The 20275-nt window shown below is 39.1% G+C and overlaps 1 protein-coding gene across 1 annotated transcript; it reads right to left on the bottom strand.

The window, feature by feature from the left end:
• Window positions 1–9387: 9387 nt before the first annotated feature.
• gpr139 (G protein-coupled receptor 139) lies at window positions 9388–19142 on the bottom strand (the record flags this gene model as incomplete). Its single annotated transcript, XM_084430190.1, has 2 exons — window positions 9388–11776; window positions 19019–19142. The coding sequence occupies 2 exons, from the start codon at window positions 19140–19142 to the stop codon at window positions 10809–10811; spliced, it is 1092 nt and encodes a 363-aa protein (XP_084286316.1). The 3' UTR covers window positions 9388–10808.
• Between the last annotated feature and the right edge of the window lie 1133 nt (window positions 19143–20275).

Below are 20275 nucleotides of genomic sequence, written 5' to 3'. Positions count from 1 at the left end.
CTGGTCGTACATGTGTATGACGTCATTGACACTTTAAAAGACTTTTTAAAGCAAATAAGTGACTCAAAAAACACCCAGCAATGTGTAATTTATTTGGATCTCCTTTCGAATACAACATTCAAATTACTAGACAAAAAATTATATCCTGAGAAAAGTGGATTTTTATTGGTATAGCGCCATAGACCTCCATTCATTCTGCACTCGTCCTGCGAGCGCCCTCATATGAAATAGGAGAGGAACTGCAACCAGTTCAGAAGCCGGAAGTGTACTGAGAGTGAAACTTCTCGCCATATTAGACATTCTCTGGAGATGTTCACATCCTCAGACTATGTGCGTTTCTATAGTAACACTATCAACCGAAATGAATCTGCAGCAGTCAGGTGGTAACGTTACAAGTTCTGCAAGTTGTTTATGTTCATTATTATTTTAATGTTATGTGCTTTGAGACATGGGGTAGTTTAACGCCGTCTCTCGTGATGCTTTTGCATGCTGTAGCTACGCGTTCATGTTCTTTGGCCGAGGCATAACTTTAGGGAGCTCTGTGAAGAAGGCGGGATCTCATGCTAGCCTATTGCTAGCCTCTCTGAAATTGTCTCCCATACTTTTAATATTAGAAAAGAGCCGGAATATTTTTCCAGAGCCGGAAGTAAGCGGGAAGGCCTGAAGAAGGACGCTGAGTTGTTTCTGCTCCATATGTAAGTAACGTTAACATTGGTTTTGCTGTTTCACTAACCGAGATAAGCTGTTGTAATATTAGCTCTAACAGGACAGTTTTGAATTTCATTGTTTGTCTGCAGCCGGTCTGCTGCTGGCGACTTGTATAACTCTTGTGTACTGTATGTTCAATTTGTTCCTTGCCATTCATTGGTCTTCTTTGCTTTATGAACCTTTTCACATTTCCAGGGTTTTCAGATGCACAAGTTGTCATACTAAGGCCTAGTTGGATAAACTTCTATAGCTGTGAATCGTAGACGACAGCTAATGTAATTTTTGTATTTGCATTTTCTTTAAAATCAAAAGAAAAAAATCCAAAATAGTGGATAGGGAGATATAGAGAGATCGATTACAGCAATCAAATTTGCTGTGACTTCCTCAGCCATTTTATAAAATAAAATAAAAACACCCTTGCAGCAGCATTAATTATTTTTTTTTTTGTCATTTACTGCCAAGGTGTCTGTGCTTCATGTTCGTGCATTTTGGTAGCCTGGAAATCCACACCTAAATCTGAAAGATTAATGGTCTGGCATCAACTAATGAAAATCGACCAGCTCGAGGGGCGGCACCAAGCATGCATTTGAAAATCTCACTGCACGCAATTGGATAACTCTACGACCAATCACAACAAGCCCCATACGCTTAACTGGTAGATTAGACTCTTGCCGTATCCGGTCGGCAAAACAGCAAAAACGCCCTTCTTGCAAAGGAACGATTTGAGCGCCGTCTTCTGTTCCTCTTTTAGATAAAAAGCCAAGTCTAACTCGTTCATTGTAGCGGCCAAAGCCGTTTCAAACAACTGGTGTTCATCCACAGCCATCTTGCAATGTTTACTAATGACTTCGTCACAGCACTGTCGTCATCTTTAGCTCACCTCTGGCCCACCTATATCAGATAACCCGATGTGATTGGTGCAGCTCGGATACAAGGGCATATTTAATGAGCATCATTACTCGACACCAGAGTAAACTCGCTGAGCAAATTCAACTTGTGCTCTCGCGAGAACTTTTTGTTCTTTTTGTTGCATTTTTGGGGCGGAGCAATAAAGGTAGGGGTGTGTTTATATGGGTTAATTTCAAATATCAACAGTGTTTCTACTCAGAAATCGCTTAGGCCGTGTGGCGTGTGTCCACCAACGCGTTTTTAGCCAGCTGAAAACATTAGGCATTCTGCTGAAAACGTCTAGCTATGAGCACTTGAGAGTGTTTTGGCAGCGTTGCGTTTTTTTTTTTTTTTCAGTTGAGACACTTTGCTTGTTATGATACGGAATATCCGTGAAAGTGTTACTAGTAAATCATTTCATTTTGTTTCTGTGTTGATTGATTCTATATTAAAATGTCAATACAATGTAATGTTTTTTCTCTGGCTCTTGTTTTAAATGATTTTGTTCTTATGCTTGTTGTTGTCATCTGTGGATGTTGTACAAGCAGAATGTGGTGGTTGGTCGGTGTGGTATTAGTCCCGCCCCTCCTCCACTGTGATTGGACGGTTGGGTAAAAAGTGACAGTGATGAGCGCTGCGTTTTACCCAAAGTTGAACATTCTTCAACTCTCGGCGACCTTGTGAAAAAACGCTTTGGTGGACACACGGCCTTACTGTACCTTTAAATGCATAGTTTTATGATCAGAGCTCTGTAGATTTTAAACATATAATGCAGTGCAATACAATGACGATTGAGAGATGAACAAATAAACGTTCCTCAAAAGCCGGATAGATCATATGTGATACTCATTACTCACATTTATGATTATTCTAAAATATTACTAACAATATAAAAGTTATTCTTATAAAAGGCCTGCAGTATAAAAATCAGTAGGCCTAACGATTTTACAGCAAAAAGACCTGTATCATAACCTGAAGCTGGATGTTTTACAATTATACTAGACAGCCTTTTACCTGCTAAAAAAGTATCAGTCAGACGACAGAAGGCATGTAGTAGATTGTGTGCAACAGGTTTTTTGTTGATCATTTAGAAATTCATGTATTTACAGCTCAGGTGACTGGCTCAAAACAAATGTCAAAAAAGATGCACACGCCATTGAGCTGAATGGGAATGTTGACAGCTTATTTAAGGAGCAGACGGGGGAAATATGTAAATTTCATGCTGAGAGCCCTCAAAAATAATTGGTCACTGGTGAAATAATAAAATACAGTGACATTTGTGCAATAAGCGCTGAAGCAAAGCAGGCAAACCTTTGAACGGGCTGCTCAGCTGGGTTTCTGTCCCACTTCATTTTATTCCGCCATTAACATGGACATTAAAACAGCACTTTATCAGCAGCTGTTCCCCGGGGCGGACAAGCCCAGGCGCTCCCGTTTGGAAATGAGCTTGTGTATCTGTGGCCTGCTGGAGATTGACTCGTGTGTGTCATGGGTAATGAGGCATGTTGGGTGACAAGCTTGTGGCTGTCAGGCACAATAAACAATAAATAGTGAAAATTGGCCCTGGACAAAAGGCATCCTTTTCGGCTGCAGATGAGGTTGAATGTGGAGTGATGGATTGTGATTCACATGACATTGATTCTGTCACTGAGTTTGCTTGTGCACCAGTTTTAATGTACTAATTACTTCGAGCTACTTAAGTGCCGTGCCCAAGAGTACTATTATTATTGATCAAGAACATTATCTAAAATGGGTTTATCTCACCAAAACTGTCCAGGCCATATTTCACCTCAAAATCAATAGAAGAAGAAACAATTCAAGTCTTTTTAGCACCATTAAGATTTTGCTCAATAGCTTGTTTGCATATGACGTCACCTCACTGCGTTGCCATGGTGCGAAATGCAGATGGAGGGCAGGAAGTGATTTGCGACATTAGAACCACTATAACAAACTCAAAATGCCTATGTTTTGCGTCGTTTATGGTTGCTCAAATCGATGAAACCACGAGGAGTTTTTATCGAGTACCAAAAGTTGTTGTTCATAAGGGGGAAAAAGGCAAGAAATTGACCGAAAAACGCCGGAAAAAAATGGCTTGCAAACCTACGTCGGAAAATGCCTGTGTGTGCAGTGATCACTTTGTCAAAGGTGAGTTAACTTATGTGGCTATGTTTGTGTAACGTACCAGTTTCTGAACTTTGTAAAGTCAAAGTAATTGTTTCTTCTTTTCTTTGAGTTTGTAAGTTACCCCTGTAACTGAAGACAAACTCGTAACGTTACAGGCAAAATCTTTAAATTCAGTTGAAAAATCGCTCCTCTTCATAACGTAAGGATCACGTCCAACATATGTTTAGATTTTTTGTTGTATATTTCTCTTGTAATAGCGTCAAAAGTAGTCCAGTACGGACTTTCCGCCATCTCGTCCATTCCGCTCTTCACTTCCTGCCCTCCATCTGAATTTCGCGCGTCATCACGTGACTGCAAACGTCATTATTAGTAATACAAAAATAAAAAACTTTTTTTATGTTAAATAAATCATCAAAATGTATATTATAATTATATTAAGGATAATTATATGGATTTTTTGCATTGAGAATTTGAGATAATTTTTTTTGTCTTTTATCTATATTTATCTTCTTTTCTTTCTTTTTTTTTGTTGTTGTTGAAGTATCGGTCATATTTTTCATCATTTACATTTACATTTATTCATTTAGCTGACGCTTTTATCCAAAGCGACTTACAATTGCTATATATGTCAGAGGTCGCACTCCTCTGGAGCAACTAGGGGTTAAGTGTCTTGCTCAGGGACACATTGGTGTCTCACAGTGGATTCGAACCCGGGTCTCTCACACCAAAGGCATGTGTCTTATCCATTGCGCCACACCACCATCAGATTCACAACACTTTTTTGTTAAATCTTATTCTAATATAAGTCTAAGTTCATGTGTGTTTATAATCAGATATGTGGGTGATTCTATAATTGCAGGTACATTTGGTGTCCAATGTAAAAAAATTCTGCTTTAAAAAAAAAAAAATGTATGGTTATATTTTTAATTATTGTAATTATTTGTTACTCGTTGTCATGGAGCAATATATTTTCTGTAAAAAGTGTCTTATATAGCTGAAAATCATGATTTCTTGTTGTCTGAATTATCTGTGTATTTATTTTATTTTTTCTATCAAGTATCATTGTGTAATCAAAATAATTTATTTTACTTTTCTTTTGGTAATATTTTATTTATTTTATTTATAAAAGCCCTAAATAGTAATTGTACTAATCCTTTAAAACAACATTAAATTGTTTAAAAATAAGTTTTATCTTATAAAATTGTGTCTATTCTGTTCCCGTACCATAGCCTGGTAATACCAAACTCTGCTACTTCGCTTTGCTTCTTAGACAGAGTCTGGAAGGGCATAATTGAAAAGCGTTTTCTTTCTCGCGGGGGCGCTTGTCTGAAGTTTAAATTCATTGGTTCCCGTAAGCCAATCACATAACGTTTGGTTATGGCGTGTGTTATGCGCATGCTCAGCCGCATCTAACTTCCACTGTAAACGCATGTATGATGCGAAAACAAAACCATCGAGCGAAATACCGGACTGAACATGGCTGTGAACGACTTTTGCAGATTATGTGAAGTAAATCTTCGCATCCACGGTACAATCAGCGTCTACTACGTCACGGCTCTCAGCCCGCCCTCTGTTCGTTGATTGGCCGGCTGTTTTGAGGCCGGAGGAAAACTGTGAGATAGGTCGCCATCTCAGACTGAGTACAGAAGCGAATTGAAATTGAGCGGAAGTACGAAGTCTGACGTAAGAGAAGGACTTTTTTACCCAGACAGACCACTTTGTCACAGTTGTTCTCGATTTCAGTGCTTTAAAAAGAATGCTGTGGAAATAAACTCGTCTTTTGATTGACCCATTTGGCCAGGGCTTGTTTCCTCTGAGGAGGCACTGTTTCCTCGAAAAATTGGATGAGAAAAATAATAAACAGTACAAAAATAAGACAACGCAAATATTACAAAACACGACATTAGAAGGCATATAAATCATTCATTCATTTTTCTAAAGTGACACTGTCCAGCGGTGATGCCAATGGTTAAAGAATGAAACAAAAAGAACAACAAAAAAATGCTTTTCTTACTTAGTATTTTTGTCTTGTTTCCAGTCCAAATATCTAAAAAAAATTATATATCTAAAAGTAAGAATATAATTTTTTATAAACTTTGCCTTTAAATTGGTGGAATTATCTCCCACAATGTTCGATACAGGAAATGATGTCACTTCCCCTCACTGATAAGATCTGAAGCACTGAAAGGTATGTAGAAATATTTTAATCTAAAAAGTTCTTACACAAAGAGTTATTTTGTAAAACGTCAAAATTGTTACGACAATATCAAAAGAAAACCAGAATTTATCACTGATCACACAGTGGGTTTTTTAAATGTATTTTAATCATGATTTCATTAGTGCCATGTGCTCTTAGCATTTATGCTAGCAAGTGGAGTTTTTGGCTAAAACGTTTAAAATTGTCAATCCTGTTACCAACGTTATTTCTACACATTGCCTAATTTGTCAGTAAAAGAGTTGATAAACAATGCTATAAAGAAATTACTTTTTTGTTAAAAGTATAAAAAAAGAAAGTAACTTATGTTTGGCAAGCACTGAATTATTAGAATTGAATATGTAATATGTAATAAGATACTGGAAAGAATTTCTGTAAGTGAACAGTTTTTTTCCTTAACTTTTTGAAATGCAAAATGTGTCTCCAATTATTAGAATCACTCACAAGTCAAATTAACTTCAAACATTTAAAGTAGGTAAAAGGTGATACATTTTTAATGATTATTGTGTTCAAGAAAATATACATCAGAGTAACTTACATGCCATTTTCCATAACATACAGAACATTCACTGAAAATTCACAAATACATTCACTTGGCCTACACATACAGATTTATTCACGGCTGAACAGCCAAACATCTCAAAGGAAATGTCAAAAGATATTGGAAACAATGCAATTATGTTCCATATTTGATCACGGACATTCATTCTCGTACACGTATTAAAGGTTAACAGCCTCAATGACTTATATATTTAAAGAAAATTATATGTACAATATTCTGTTGTTCAGGTATGAGCTCAAAAATAAAGCTTTTAGTGTATCTTAGACATAAGCAGACATGACCTTATCAAAAAGATTTAAAGGATCAGGAAACATATTTCTTACCCCCTTATTTGTAATTTTTTGCATGAAGGCTGATCGTGGCTTTAAATAATCTGTCGTGTCCATACATTGGCAGTAATAATAATATAAAAGCTTCATGATTGTTCACAGGACAGAATTCTGGACATTTGCACAATTGATTTTTGATCATCGTGGCCTCAAAAAGTATTTTAACACTTAAACATGTATAAATGTCTTTCCATTATATTACAAAATATCAAACAATCTGATGCAATACTTTTTGGGGCCACTGTATGACTCTGTATGGTCTGGATTCTATAGTTTATAGCATTACTATACTCGTACTATATTCTATAGTAAACAAAATTGATTGTTGCTTTATTAAAACACATTCTTGTGAAAAAGATGGCAAATATTGTAGAAACAAATAAATAAGAAAGAATAAAGATCAGTTTGGATGATATACAGTACAGACACTTTAGCAGCACCTTGACATTCTAGTCTATAGTTTTCCTTAATTTGTATTCTGTATAGGCTATATCTAACATACGATATTACGCCCTTTTTGGCTGTTTCACTGACATGACACAGATCTCACAGATTAACCTTAAAGTCACCAGTAATAGAGCTCCTATTTCATGAACTTTCTACTGAGCAAGAAAAGAAAAAGCTGATTTGGTTACACTTTACATTACAGGGTCCATATTAATATAATTGATTACAGTAGTGTGAATAATCAATATGCATAATTACAGGCTTCTCCACAAAATAATTGCATATTAAGAACATTTTTCATTACTGTTGCACACAATTTATATAAATCAATTGCAAACGCATTGGCATGCTTCCTATTAGGGCGGTTTGTGCTTTTTTAACGCGTTTAATTTACATCAGCAAACTCTGCAAAACAGTGAACGTGATTTCACCAAGTACAACATGTTCCTGGATTAACATCTTTGTTGTTCCCGGAACAACATTCCAATCAACAAAACAGATTTGAGGGACAAATTTACAGTTTCTGTCAAGTTTAAGCTTACGACCAGGGTTTAGTGCTTCTACGTCAGTGTAAATCACCTATCATTTCCCTCTGATTTTAGGAATAAGTTAAGGGTTGGGTTTAGGGGTAGGGATATGGTTTGGACTTATGTCCAACAAATTATGTTGATCCAGGGACATGTCTTACTTGGCAAAATCACGGTGACCAGATCCCCCTAGATCCATTTTGTTCAGTTCGTTCACTAAACATGTTCATTCAGTAGGTTAACGAAATTGCGCATAATGTACGCGTGCTATAGACAGTATTTAAAGACAGAAAAACAGTCACACGTTTCAAAAGGACGATACTTAAGTGCACGGAAAATATGAGTCTGTATATGGAAGTGAACTAGAATGAAAAGATTCATTCAAAAGCACTGATTCATTCGCTTAAATGATTAATTCGATTTGTTCGCTTAAAAGATTCATTCAAAAACGCTTATTTGGATGAAAGTGGGCGGTCACATACAAAAAGTTGTATATGACCTGGCAAACAAGATAACTTAAGTCCCCCTGTGGTGAAAATCCAGTTTTTAATGTTGTTTATACGTCTATGTGGTGTTTTTAATATGCTTTAAGACAAACCATGTGAAAATTCAGAAGTCAACACCATTGCTGAGTATTTTCTCCTTAAATCTGCAGTGAAAAAAGACAGTCTCAAAAACACGGTTTGAAATCGCTGGTGTTTCTGACGTCACAAACTGGTAACCAATCACGTCAACGTACCAGCGGGCTTTAGCATATCATTAACAGCGAACTAGCTGGGGAGACTCGAGGGATGCCAGGTTATCCAAGTATATTTTTCTGTTGATATGAAAAATCGGGTAGATTTATCAATATGGCGTGTATATTACGATGTTATGATGAACTATATGCCTTTCTCCACTGATGTTCTGAGTTGTTCAAGGATGTAAAGATGCTGATTTTTGTTTTGTTTGATAATAGTCAAGCAAAAGGCTAATCATATACCGTTATGTGTCTGGCGTTGTAAAGAGCAACACCAGTGTGCAGCGTTTACCTCAGAGTTAATCTCTGAGAGGGTGTGAGTGAGTGGAGGCGGGGCTCATTAGCATATCCATATATCCGCGTATACTAAATGAGGCAAGGGTGTAGAGTTAAATTCAAGCTATTTTAAGGCATGAACAAAATATTTTCACAGGAAAAAAACCTCTAAATATGTCATTTTGGTGATCAAAGATGAGTTTTAAGGGATAAGATTATTGACTACAGGGGGACTTTATTATTTTGGCCCATTTTCCTGAAATGTAACTGTACAAAAAACTGTAGCCAACTTTTAGGAGTACAAGAGCATACCTCAAACTAGTCCACAAAGCTAACGGACATGGACTAAAAGCCGTATTAGACTAAAAGCCTCAATCTTTAACATGGACGCTGTAATGGAAATTGACCATTTTCAGTTGTGTAAGAAACCATTTTTTACCAACCATCACAGCTTTCAACAGAACCACCTTCATTTATGGGCCCTGCTGTAACAAGACAGGTGAATACAGCTTTGTCTATGACAGAGATCACACATTTTTAAGTCTACCTTATCTACGAACATGTTCCCCGCTGTATTGTTTAAATATGCACCACAGTTAAAGCACTCCAGATGGCAGCCTGTTACTCCACGCCGCTGTGAAGATAAATGAACGTGGTTTTTCCCCAATAGCTCACTCTGGAGAAAGTAATTGATTTTATTTGAAAAGTGTTCTCTTTTTCTCTTTCTTTCTTTCTTTTTTTTCTTTCTTGAGGCTGCCCAGCAAAGGATAAATGAGTCTGTGTACATGTGTGGTAGAAGTTACAAAGTCTTAATTATTTAGTGTTTGCCACTGTGATAGAAAATCCTTTCATGTACTGAGCAATGAGTGTCTTAGAATATTGATTGAAACGATGAAGAATAATTCCACTCTAAAGGTATTTTTTGCCTTAATTGTACATTTAACAGTCAGTTGCACCAGAAGCTTTTTTTGTTGAAGCAGAAGTCTTTGCGTTTCATCTTTATCAGGCAGCAATACTGAAGCGGGTTTCCAGCACTGAGCATATCTAAAGGCTTGAATAAGAGCTTGTGTTGTTTGCGAGCAGCCCTTGGAGACCAACAGCATATTAAACCAAAATGCCAGCGTTGTTTTTTAATATCACAAAGGGAGGGAGTGCTCTGTCTCTTTGCTGAGAAGGTTAGAGGGGAAAGGTGGTTCACAAACAGTAACATCTTGTTGACTCCAGCTTCAAATCCTTTTTCTGCATGTAAAATGTTGCTTTGGTTTGCAATGAACTGAAAAACATGCTAGCTAGGGCTTGGCGATACATTGAATACAGGCAATTTTATTGCAATATCTTTTCTGACGGTATAAAATTAGGGAATATTGTGTATATCCTGATAATGTTAAAAGCTTAGCTTATAAAGACAGCAAGTAATTTCAAAGGTTTCTTTTTACAACATGTCAAAACAGCATTTAGCTTTGTGGCTAATCACACGTCTGTTAAGCGCCGAATGTATGTACTTTGTAACAATAGTTATTTTTGTATAGCTAGGGGGGCAGAAAATCACCTTTTAAAATGTTTGGCGAGCAAATGGAAAAATATAGATATATGCATTTTTAGCCATATCGCCTAGCCCTAGAGACAAACTGGTCTTTTAATCACATCAATATGTATATTGGAACAAATGGACAGTCATCATCGCCTGGAACGCAAGCAAGCCTTTCATGATTTCTCTTGACTTTGAGATGAAGTCTTTTTTTGCATTAATACCCTGATAGGCATTGGCATGTTATCGGTTAAAAACGACCACTCCTGTGTGTTTTGTTGCCAGAGAAAGAAACTCATTTTGGCCGCAAGATGTCTCAGAACCTGACATTGGATCTCTTATTGAGGCACTTCCTAACAAACCGTTCAACACCTTCTGCTTGTCACCAGTCGGGAACGACTTTCCCCAAGCTCGCCCGGCTCAGCAGCCAGGGTTATATTGGCATGGCATCGCTTGTGTTGGCGATCAAGATGATATGCATACTGGTTTCCCGTTCTTATCGTACTGGTACACCAACATCTTGATGCAGTGTGAGTTGGCTGGTGAGATCCATGGGCTGCTGGTGATAGAGAAGTTGTGACTGGCGTAAAAAGGTGGAGGCTGCTTCCTACATCGAAATAAGGCCTTTAGCACCGTGGCGGCCATCCTGCGGAAACGCTTGCTGATGAAGCAGTACAGGAAGAAGTTGACCCCGGTGTTAAGCAGCGCGAGCATGTTTGCCACATCCGTGACCAAGTGCAGCAATCTGGCCGGGCCAGGCGTCGCCGGCTGTGCCGTGTAAAGATGGTAAAGGATCATGAGCGTGCGCGGCGCCCACAGAACAGCGAACACCGAGGTGATTGCCAGCAGGATTGCCGTGGTCTTTCCGGTTGAGTACCCTCGAAGACGGAAGCAGTTACGTCGGCAGCGGAGCTTGCGTACGATGATGGCGTTGAGCGAGAAGAAAACCGAGCAGGGGAGCAGGTAAACTGTGGCGCAGTGAACCCAAACCAATACGTGCTGCCCTGCACTGCTGCTACGGCCGCCGTTACTCGCTCCCGGGAGTCCGTGCCACAGCTCTGGCCACCAGTAATACGGGATGCTGGAGATCAGGCAGCCGGCGTACACCGCCAAGATCACTTTGCGGGTTCGGGCCGGGTAGGATACGGTGTGGTAGCGCAGCGGATGGCACACGGCGATGTAGCGGTCCACGGTCAGGGGCACCGTGATCCAGATGGAGGTGTGGATGGAGGAGAACTCCAGAACCTGCACGGCTTTGTTGAGCGAGTGAGGCAGAGGCGCTCCGAGAATGAAGTCCTCAAAAAGGAAGTCCACGAACACGATCAACAGCAGGACCAGGATGTCGGCTACGGCCAGGGCCAACAGGTAGTTATAGGAAGATTTCTGTCGCCGCAGCACCAGCTGAGAAAGGATGATCACTGTGAGGATGTTTGCTGAGGAGCGTGAGAAGAAATAGACAGAGATGGTGAGAAGAGAGAGGGAGGGGCGGGTGAGAAAGTGATGAAGTCAGTCTTGCAGGATAATAAAAATGCTTCTTTATTAAACTTACAAGTGCAAGAATGAATCATACAATATTGCATTGAAATTGCAGCACCACAAATGGATAGAAAATATAGTTTTTTCCACATCTACTGAACACAATCACATAATATATGCAAAGCATTTGACTGACACACACATCACGCATACACTTGCCTTAATATGCATGCATTCACATGCACACGTGGTTTGTGTTCACATGCAGAAGAACATGAAGAATTCATTCATGTTCGAATGTTCAGCATTGCACAGTCAAACACATACATTCACACTCATGCACTGAAATGTACATGCACTGAAATCACATGCATGCATTCACAAGCACACTCTTAAAGTCACATGCATGCGTCATTTCACACACATGCACGTTCGTTCACACATATGCACACTCAGTCATACACATCCACATTCACATGTTCACATACATGTACACTCATTTATACACATGCATATTCACATTCACACACACTCATTTATACACATGCACATTCAGATGTTGACACACGTGTGCACACATTCATACACGTGCAACATTCACATGGCAAATACTTAAGAGATCTTGACCTTCTGAGACTTTGTCATTCAATTCGTCCCTCTTCTTCCTACCTGCCTGTTTTCCTCCACAGCTTTGACCTCTGTCTCATTGTGACCTTCTATAAAACCTGAACAAGCAGCAGCAACATGTGCACAATTACATCCAAACGCTTGTGCTTATGCAATACTCTGCGTCCAGGTCACAATGACCCAAGAAAAAGACCCAAGGATACACAGACCCCCTAGCATCCACCCCTCTTCTAACGCTTTCACTGCTCTGCTTCCACCCAAACCTGTATTGTTTGTTGCTCACGCTCAGGCAGAGTGAGATGTACGGGTATAAGAAATGACCAGCGATTGCCATTACCTCTCACTGTGATGAAAAGAGAGTGCACACAAAAGTGCTGCCTTTGTTCAAGCCAAACAATTTAACACAGCGGGAGGATAAAGCCTCATTACAATAGACCTCAGGAAACATTCTGGTGTGTTAACCTAAAAAGAAATTCGCAGCAAATTTCATACCTGTCGCCCCACTGCAGCCAATGGGCTGCTGTGTGGAAGGGTATACTGGATGAAAAACTTCAAAGTGTTTTGCACCCGTGGTGTGTGTCTGTCTGCCTGACAGTCATTCGAGCTGCTAATAAAGATGGAATTGGATTACATATGCCAGTCAGGAGTCTGGAGAATCGCACTTCACAGTTCCAGAACATCAGCTGATTACAAATTACAAAGACTCCAGCTTCAAACTCACACATTTGCATAAACACCTCCAATCTCAGGCACACAAGCATCCTTTTCAAGATGTATAGAAATATGGAGAGACAGACAGAGATGGGTTTGATCGACACATGTGCATAGTCTGTTCATATCAAGTTTGAAGAAAAGTTCTCTTTTACCTTTTCAGAAAAAAAGCAAATCAAGCTATCTGTCTCTCTCACAGTTGACACATTGCAGTCCTTAGAGCACTGTTCCCAGAGGAAAATGTTACTGCTTGTTTAGAGGATTAAAATGTTTTTAGGTTCATTTACATAAATGAGATTGGAGGAATAGCACTAGCATACTACTCTTATTATTTTTGCAGAAAAAGTAGTAATCTAGAATGCGGTTCCAAATTCAGCATATGACTATCATTAAAGTCCTTTAAACCCATTAACATGTCTCACTTATAGATGTGGATTAAACCCCATCCTCTACTCCTTCATTATGGCAAATCCATGAGATCCTTCGTTAATTTGTATTTTATCGATACAAATGACTAAATAAATAAAAACTCCTCTCCTCTTGTGTTTACTTTACAGCCGGTTAAATGACGCACAGATGTGATACTGAATGCTAATTTGCTTTAAATCGGAAAAGGAACCTGTATGATAGTACGCTGGACCCACATTGGACCAGCGGTTTGGAAAATGGATGGATGATTCAGATGCGGGCGCCATCTTCTAGTGGGAAGCGGGAATTCATTCGATTCTCACAGTGCATTATGGGTATTGTTTAGCCGTTGAGCATACATCGCTTTTACACTCGTTATTACAGTGCATTGTGGGATTGAATGAGTGCACTCGATAATGTCAAAGACTATAGAATAACCAGAGCCATATAGAGAGAGAGTTGCGACAACGGAAGTTCAAAATGCTTAGTTGTCACGTGATTCGCGTAGACCTCAGATAGTTCCAGGAAGTGCTTCGGAATCAACTAGCATGCTTTAAAACACAAGTTTATTTGATTCAGATAATCTGATAATATACAATCTTATTCTTTAAACGTCTTATCTTTTAAAACTGCATCACAAACGGTCTGTTCTACCGCGCTGCTGTTACTTCCGGGAACTATTGAAAGGCTCTACGAGCCGCCATTGCTGTAAAAAAAAGCGTTCCATTGTAGTCAATGGAGTTGTCGCAACTCTCTCTCTATATGGCTCTGAGAATAACACAAGACGCATCACTCGTATTGTTTTGAATGGGGAAAAGTGCAATGCTCAATATGGCAGAATAAGTCCCGCCTTCTAAATGAGAGCCAATCACCGATTGGTAAAGTCACCGCGTCACTGCAGCTGCCGCTAGAAGCTCCGGTTCCTATAGAAACAGACAGACGTGCGCTTCCACTGCACATGCGCATTAGCTTGATCCAGCCTGAAAAAATCGTTTTCTGCAGTGATTCGAGCATTTAGAAACAAAATTTATTAGACAGTTGTCAGATTTCATTGGTGATTTCAAATATGAAATTTAATCACAAGCTTAGCGAACAGTTTTGGTGAATTTGATTTTTCCCTATTCAAAGAGATAGGAGCTACACTTGCATGACTGAGAGGCATTTCAAAGATGGCCTCCGAGTGAAATGACTCAACTTAAAGGGACTTTGATAACGTCCACTATGGTTTTGTCCACTACAAATGGCTGTCCCCTCAAATAGTGCACTGGTCCAATCTAAGGGTATGGGGCAATTTCGGACACAGTCTGATCGACTTCATTTGGCGCTGCGCAGACCGATCGGTGTACGACATCAGAGTATCGTGAGAGTAATTTTAAAGCATACAGAGCCGCCAGCTCTCTAATCGCTCTCACAGTTCTTTGATGTCATGCATCGGTCTACGCAGCGCCACTTCAAGTTTAAAACACCTAATTATTAGTCTTTAATATACTATTATTGTCAAATGATTCTGCACAGTTTTGAATTCTGACTCATCTATATGGTCCATATATTCCAGGCTACAGAACCTTCATCTCTAATGTCCAGTGACGGCCCAGGATTGAGCTATAAAATGAATATGAATTTGAATGAAATGATATCTGAGTTCATTTGAGTTGAGCAAATCTGAGCACAATTGAGGGCTCTTCTGAAACGTGGGATCTTTTATAAAGAGAAAATCCCGAGATTCAAGAGACATGTCTCCTCTTGATGGCATTGCTTTCTAAAGAAACAATAGAGATCTCATTTTAGATTTGTCTTTCTCTTCACAGGCTACACAAAACAAGCTTTCCTGTGTCAAACTCACTCCTTTTTTCCCTTTTTTTAAAATTTTTTTATGTGAATCACTAACAGGATAATGAAGGTTATTTTTGTGTCTGTGTTCAGTGACAACAGCCTGAACTGTATTATAACAGAAAATAAATTCTGTTTGATTTCCTCTTCAACTTGCTATATTGTTTTTTGTCATACTAATGGATATTATATGTGAAACTGAATGACTCACTTCTCTCTCATGTGCATCTAATTCTGTAGTTTTTTTAATTAAGTATTATCAGTTTAAGATGTGTTTTTTTTTTTTTTTTTGTCCTAGTCTTAAACGTTTAATGTTGAGTGTTCATTTAATTCTGTCAGTTTATTTCAGTGAGTCTAAGTTATCAGACTGTGAATCTGTATGTCCTTGGCTGTGTGGATCAGTTTGTCTTGCAGACGTCGTGTCTATGTGTGTTCAGGTGCATCAGAGTGTCACTAAGGCTGCAGTCAAAAATAAAACCCAGATTCACCAAATTCCAGTCTCAACTCCCAGTTTTACTTTCCTTATCCGCTATGTTTTTATGTTTCACATGTTTCACATCACAGTCAGAATGGAAAACTAGTTTATTGCTTACACTACATACTTGATTCTGCATGTTTTTCTTTTATGAAGTAGTATATAGTCCACAGTTTTGGCAGACATTTTATAATGTTGTCACATTACCTTGCAAGTGACATCTTACTTTCAACTTCTTTTTATTTTTTTGCATTGTAAAATTGTCTAAACTTTTGTCAAAATACGCATATACTGCAAAAACTCAAAAGAAACATTGCTGATGAGATCTCATTTGTTTTTCCTGGATACCAGTGTGGCCCACATGGTATTAAGAAGCTTGTTCGTCGATCAGATCACAAGTAGACGGCAGTAAATACAGGTGTAATGTGGTCTAAAACTTGTTGAGCTTTCGACCACTTCCAACTCTCCACATACTGACCTAATGAGTAAATATTATGGGAAGCAAGTTCATATGTAAATTGCGCGAGCTTATTTCGTCCATTAGATCGAAAGATCTGAAAAAAACACAAAAAAAACATACATTTACCCGCCCATAGATCCTCACCTCTAAGAAATCAGGACAGAAGTGGTTGAAAGTGGACAAAAGACACAGATTAAAACACCAGGTGTAAACAAGAATGTGTCTCCCTCATCTACTTGTGATCCGATCAATCAAAACGCATCTTAATACCAGGTAAACAGGTCCTTAGATTACATTGAGAGCAAATTGAGACTTTTGCTAAAGTCTCCTGCTGTGATGTTTCTCCTATGAATGAGATCCCAGTAATCTCACATGAATCTCTAAGAGTTTCAGGAAAGATCTTAATGTTGTCTCAAACTGTGCTCAGATTTAACAAGATAAAGTCTGCAATGAACTTTTCCCTCTGGGTTCAGCAACTCTCAGGTTTCCAGACTTTATGATGGTCCTGACCCAAACACAAAAAAGCTCAAAAGCACTTTCCTCACCGAGGCGGTGAGCTCTCAAAGAGCCCCGGATCATTTACCTAAATTGAAAATCATTGGCTCCACCTCTTAAGTGGCAAATAACACCACCAGGGTAATGTAGAGCCGGGGAGAGGATCGTTACTGTGGATCTGTGACCTTCCAGCAGACGCAGTATAGTCACTCTCTGGATAAAAACCCTTCATCTTCAATAGAAATCACCAAAACACATAAATCAAACAGTCCTTCAGTTAAAAAAGGCAATGAAATAAGACCATAAGACCGCTTCCAATTAGTGACCTTTGAGCTTAACCTCCAGCGAACAATCGAACAGGCATGAGCTCATCTCAGCACACTCGTATTTCTGTGGTTTCTACTGTTTCAGGTATAAAATGTTCTTCGAATTTCATTAAACTGTAAATTACAGATTCTCACAAGTTGCCATGCAGCTGAACTTGAAGTTATTTGAAGGAAATTATTATAATTTTTTTAAGCATAATGAGCATGTAACAGTTGGCATGTGTCAAATTTAAATAGCTTCTAAGACTGACACCTGAACGTTGCCGAACTGTCTTTGACGTCAATGTCTCTTCCTTTTTAAAAGACTACTTATTCTGCTGCTCTAAATATGCACGATTAATTGCACATTATCATTTGCATTTAGCATATTTTTGTTTCAGGACAGACATGCAACCCACTGCTATACTTCATGGTCGTGTTAAACCACAATATTTTTTAATCATTTGTACGCAATTTTACAATTAACTGGTGATCTACATTAAATTTTTTTTTTTTTTTTTTTTATCATAAGGACAGAATTGCAAAAGCAAAAGGGTGATTAAAAATTATACATTTACAATGTACACTTTCCTTCAGACATTATTTTAAAATGTATAATTCCTTGTTATATAAATGTTATTTGTTACTTTTGTTAAAACAACCTCACTCTTCACCTTCTTTATCTTTAATCACACATGCTTTTAGTCAACCTCTCTCTCTTTCCACTCTCTTCCCATCCGTTCTCCGTGTTTTTCTCACTTTCTGTGCACAATGCCTTTGAGAGGTTTCTCTTCTTCACCTCTATCTACCCAAAATCACTGCCAGGTGTGATGACTTTCACACTGTGTTGAATAAAGACTCTAATCTCGTCTCATCACGCTTCTTGTTTGTCCCAGAAACCCGCATCAAGAGTCGGAAATTCAAGCCGCTATTTAGCAGTTGAGCAACAGGAAGACTGACTGCCTCCGAAAGCAAATGAAAATATTTGTGTAAACTGCTCAGGCTGAGTGCTTCGCTCAAGGGCACAGTGATTTATCTCAATCTGACAAAGAAATCATTCCACTGAAACTGTGCCACACGCCATCCGACCTGAGAGGGAAGCTTAGATTAAATATGCAGCACACCTGCAAATAATACCAATTGTCATAAATGAGCAATCAACCTCCAATTGTTTAGGGACAAAATATAATTTTAGTCTCCAATAGGGTGAATATTAAACGCCGGAGGCCAATTATTAATATGACGACTAATCAAGATGTCTGATGCATCATCTGTCTTGCTCCCCAGGTCATTCCAGTTAGAGCCGGAACTAATTTCATCATCTGAATAACAGGTATTTCTTGCTGATTTATGGTTACAAGCCCGTGGAAATGATGTGAGACACTGTATTCTGTCCTGTCACACAGATGACCTTTGGAAACACTGTTTTCCCACAGTTCTGATGGCAGTTGCGTCCCACAAGGTTACGGACAATTTCGTCAAGGATGTTACTAATCAAGATTAAGTGGGACCAAAGACAACACTTTAAGAATCTGCTTGAAAAAAAACAGCTCGGCCACAAATGTGAATATTTATCCAAAAATACAAAAGCATGCATAAACATGCATTGTGCACTACGCAATCAAGATTTTAAGAATCTGCATGGAAAAACTGTATTGATAGATTACAAATGTGAATATCGGAGGCAAAGCATTTCTCTCACCCCAATGCAGTTCACAATTACACAAAGTCATGCATAAAGCCATGCATTAAATAATAATAATTTGATGAAGGATTGATCGAATTGTGAATATTGGGGATGATGCACTCCTCTCACACCATGCACTTCATAAATACATGCATGAAAACATACATTGTGCACTAATAATCTTTCTTGCGTCTTTCTTACCAGGCAGGCCGAGGCACAGCAAGGAACTGTAGTAAATGACGGGAAACTGTCCGAGAGGGCAACCGCGAGGACTCCAAGAACTGGAGTTGGTGGACAGTACGGTGAAGATGTGGCTGTGCTCCATGGTCTCTCTGCCCTCCTTCTTTAAGCTCCAGAGAGGAGACGAACCACAGCCGGACCACAGGACACGCAAAGGGAGAGCCGGCTGGCACGTGTGAGAGTCAGAGAACGACTGCGAGTCTGTGTGTGTGTGTGTGGAAGAGAGACGCAGACGATGAGAGGAGATGAAGTCGGCGATGTGATGGGAAGAGAGGCAGGGATGTGAGGAAGAGTGTGTGTGTGAGGAGAGGTGGAGGAGAGAGAGAGAGAGAGAGAGAGAGAGGGGAGGGGGGTGTTGAGAGCTGGTGAGAATGAAATCTGGGGAGGCATGAGCGCAAAAAGGGTGAAAATAAGTGACGAAAAAGGAGGGGGGTGTGAAGGAGAAGAACATTGGAAAGAGCAAGAGGCGTGAAGTGAGGAAGAGACGATTCATGTTGACACCACCGAGAGGTGATTTTTTTTTTTCTTGTGGTGACACACTCGTGCAGCTGAAGAGCGACCCAGTCCTGAATAAGAGCTGTAGCATGACTCGACTAGTTCACACCAGTTACATGTACAGTACGTCCACAGCACACAGTGATGCTTAGCATTTTGGCATTTTGTGAAGTTGTGAATTTTGTCATTATGTTGGGAAAAATTAAAAGCTAGATGTTTTATTAATAATAATTATTTCAATTATTTTCTTTGCTGTCACAAAACTTTAGAAAATTATTGTTCCGTCCTTGTTACAACCCTTCGTGTAAATTGACATGTTTAACTCCTCCTCTAGTCACCACACTGGACGAAGGAGAATCGTTTACTTCTTTAATGATGACCAAAAGTAGGGTAAAACTGAAAACAAAGATATTCATAAATGAGTACTAAATCTTCACATTGAGTCTGTTCACATGTTTTAAACAATACTCGTACAAATAACTTGTTATTTTACACAATGAAATGGCTATTTAAAGGTTTTTAGTCATAACATAGCTCAGACTCTCGTTGCGTTATCAGCAGGATTGTTGTCCAATGATACAAAGTGCCACTGTGTGGGGCTGGAGAACCTTCTTATCCGCTGCACTCTGTTGTTCACGAAGACATAAAATCGACGCTTTTCATTGTGGATGTAGCCCAACACTACCTTACTATCCATGAAGTAACTGATGTCATTTATCTGAA

This window comes from Rutilus rutilus (assembly GCF_951802725.1).
Source record: "Rutilus rutilus genome assembly, chromosome: 1".
NCBI classification, from domain to species: Eukaryota; Metazoa; Chordata; class Actinopteri; order Cypriniformes; family Leuciscidae; genus Rutilus; species Rutilus rutilus.
This window is presented reverse-complemented; position numbering and strand designations above follow the sequence as displayed.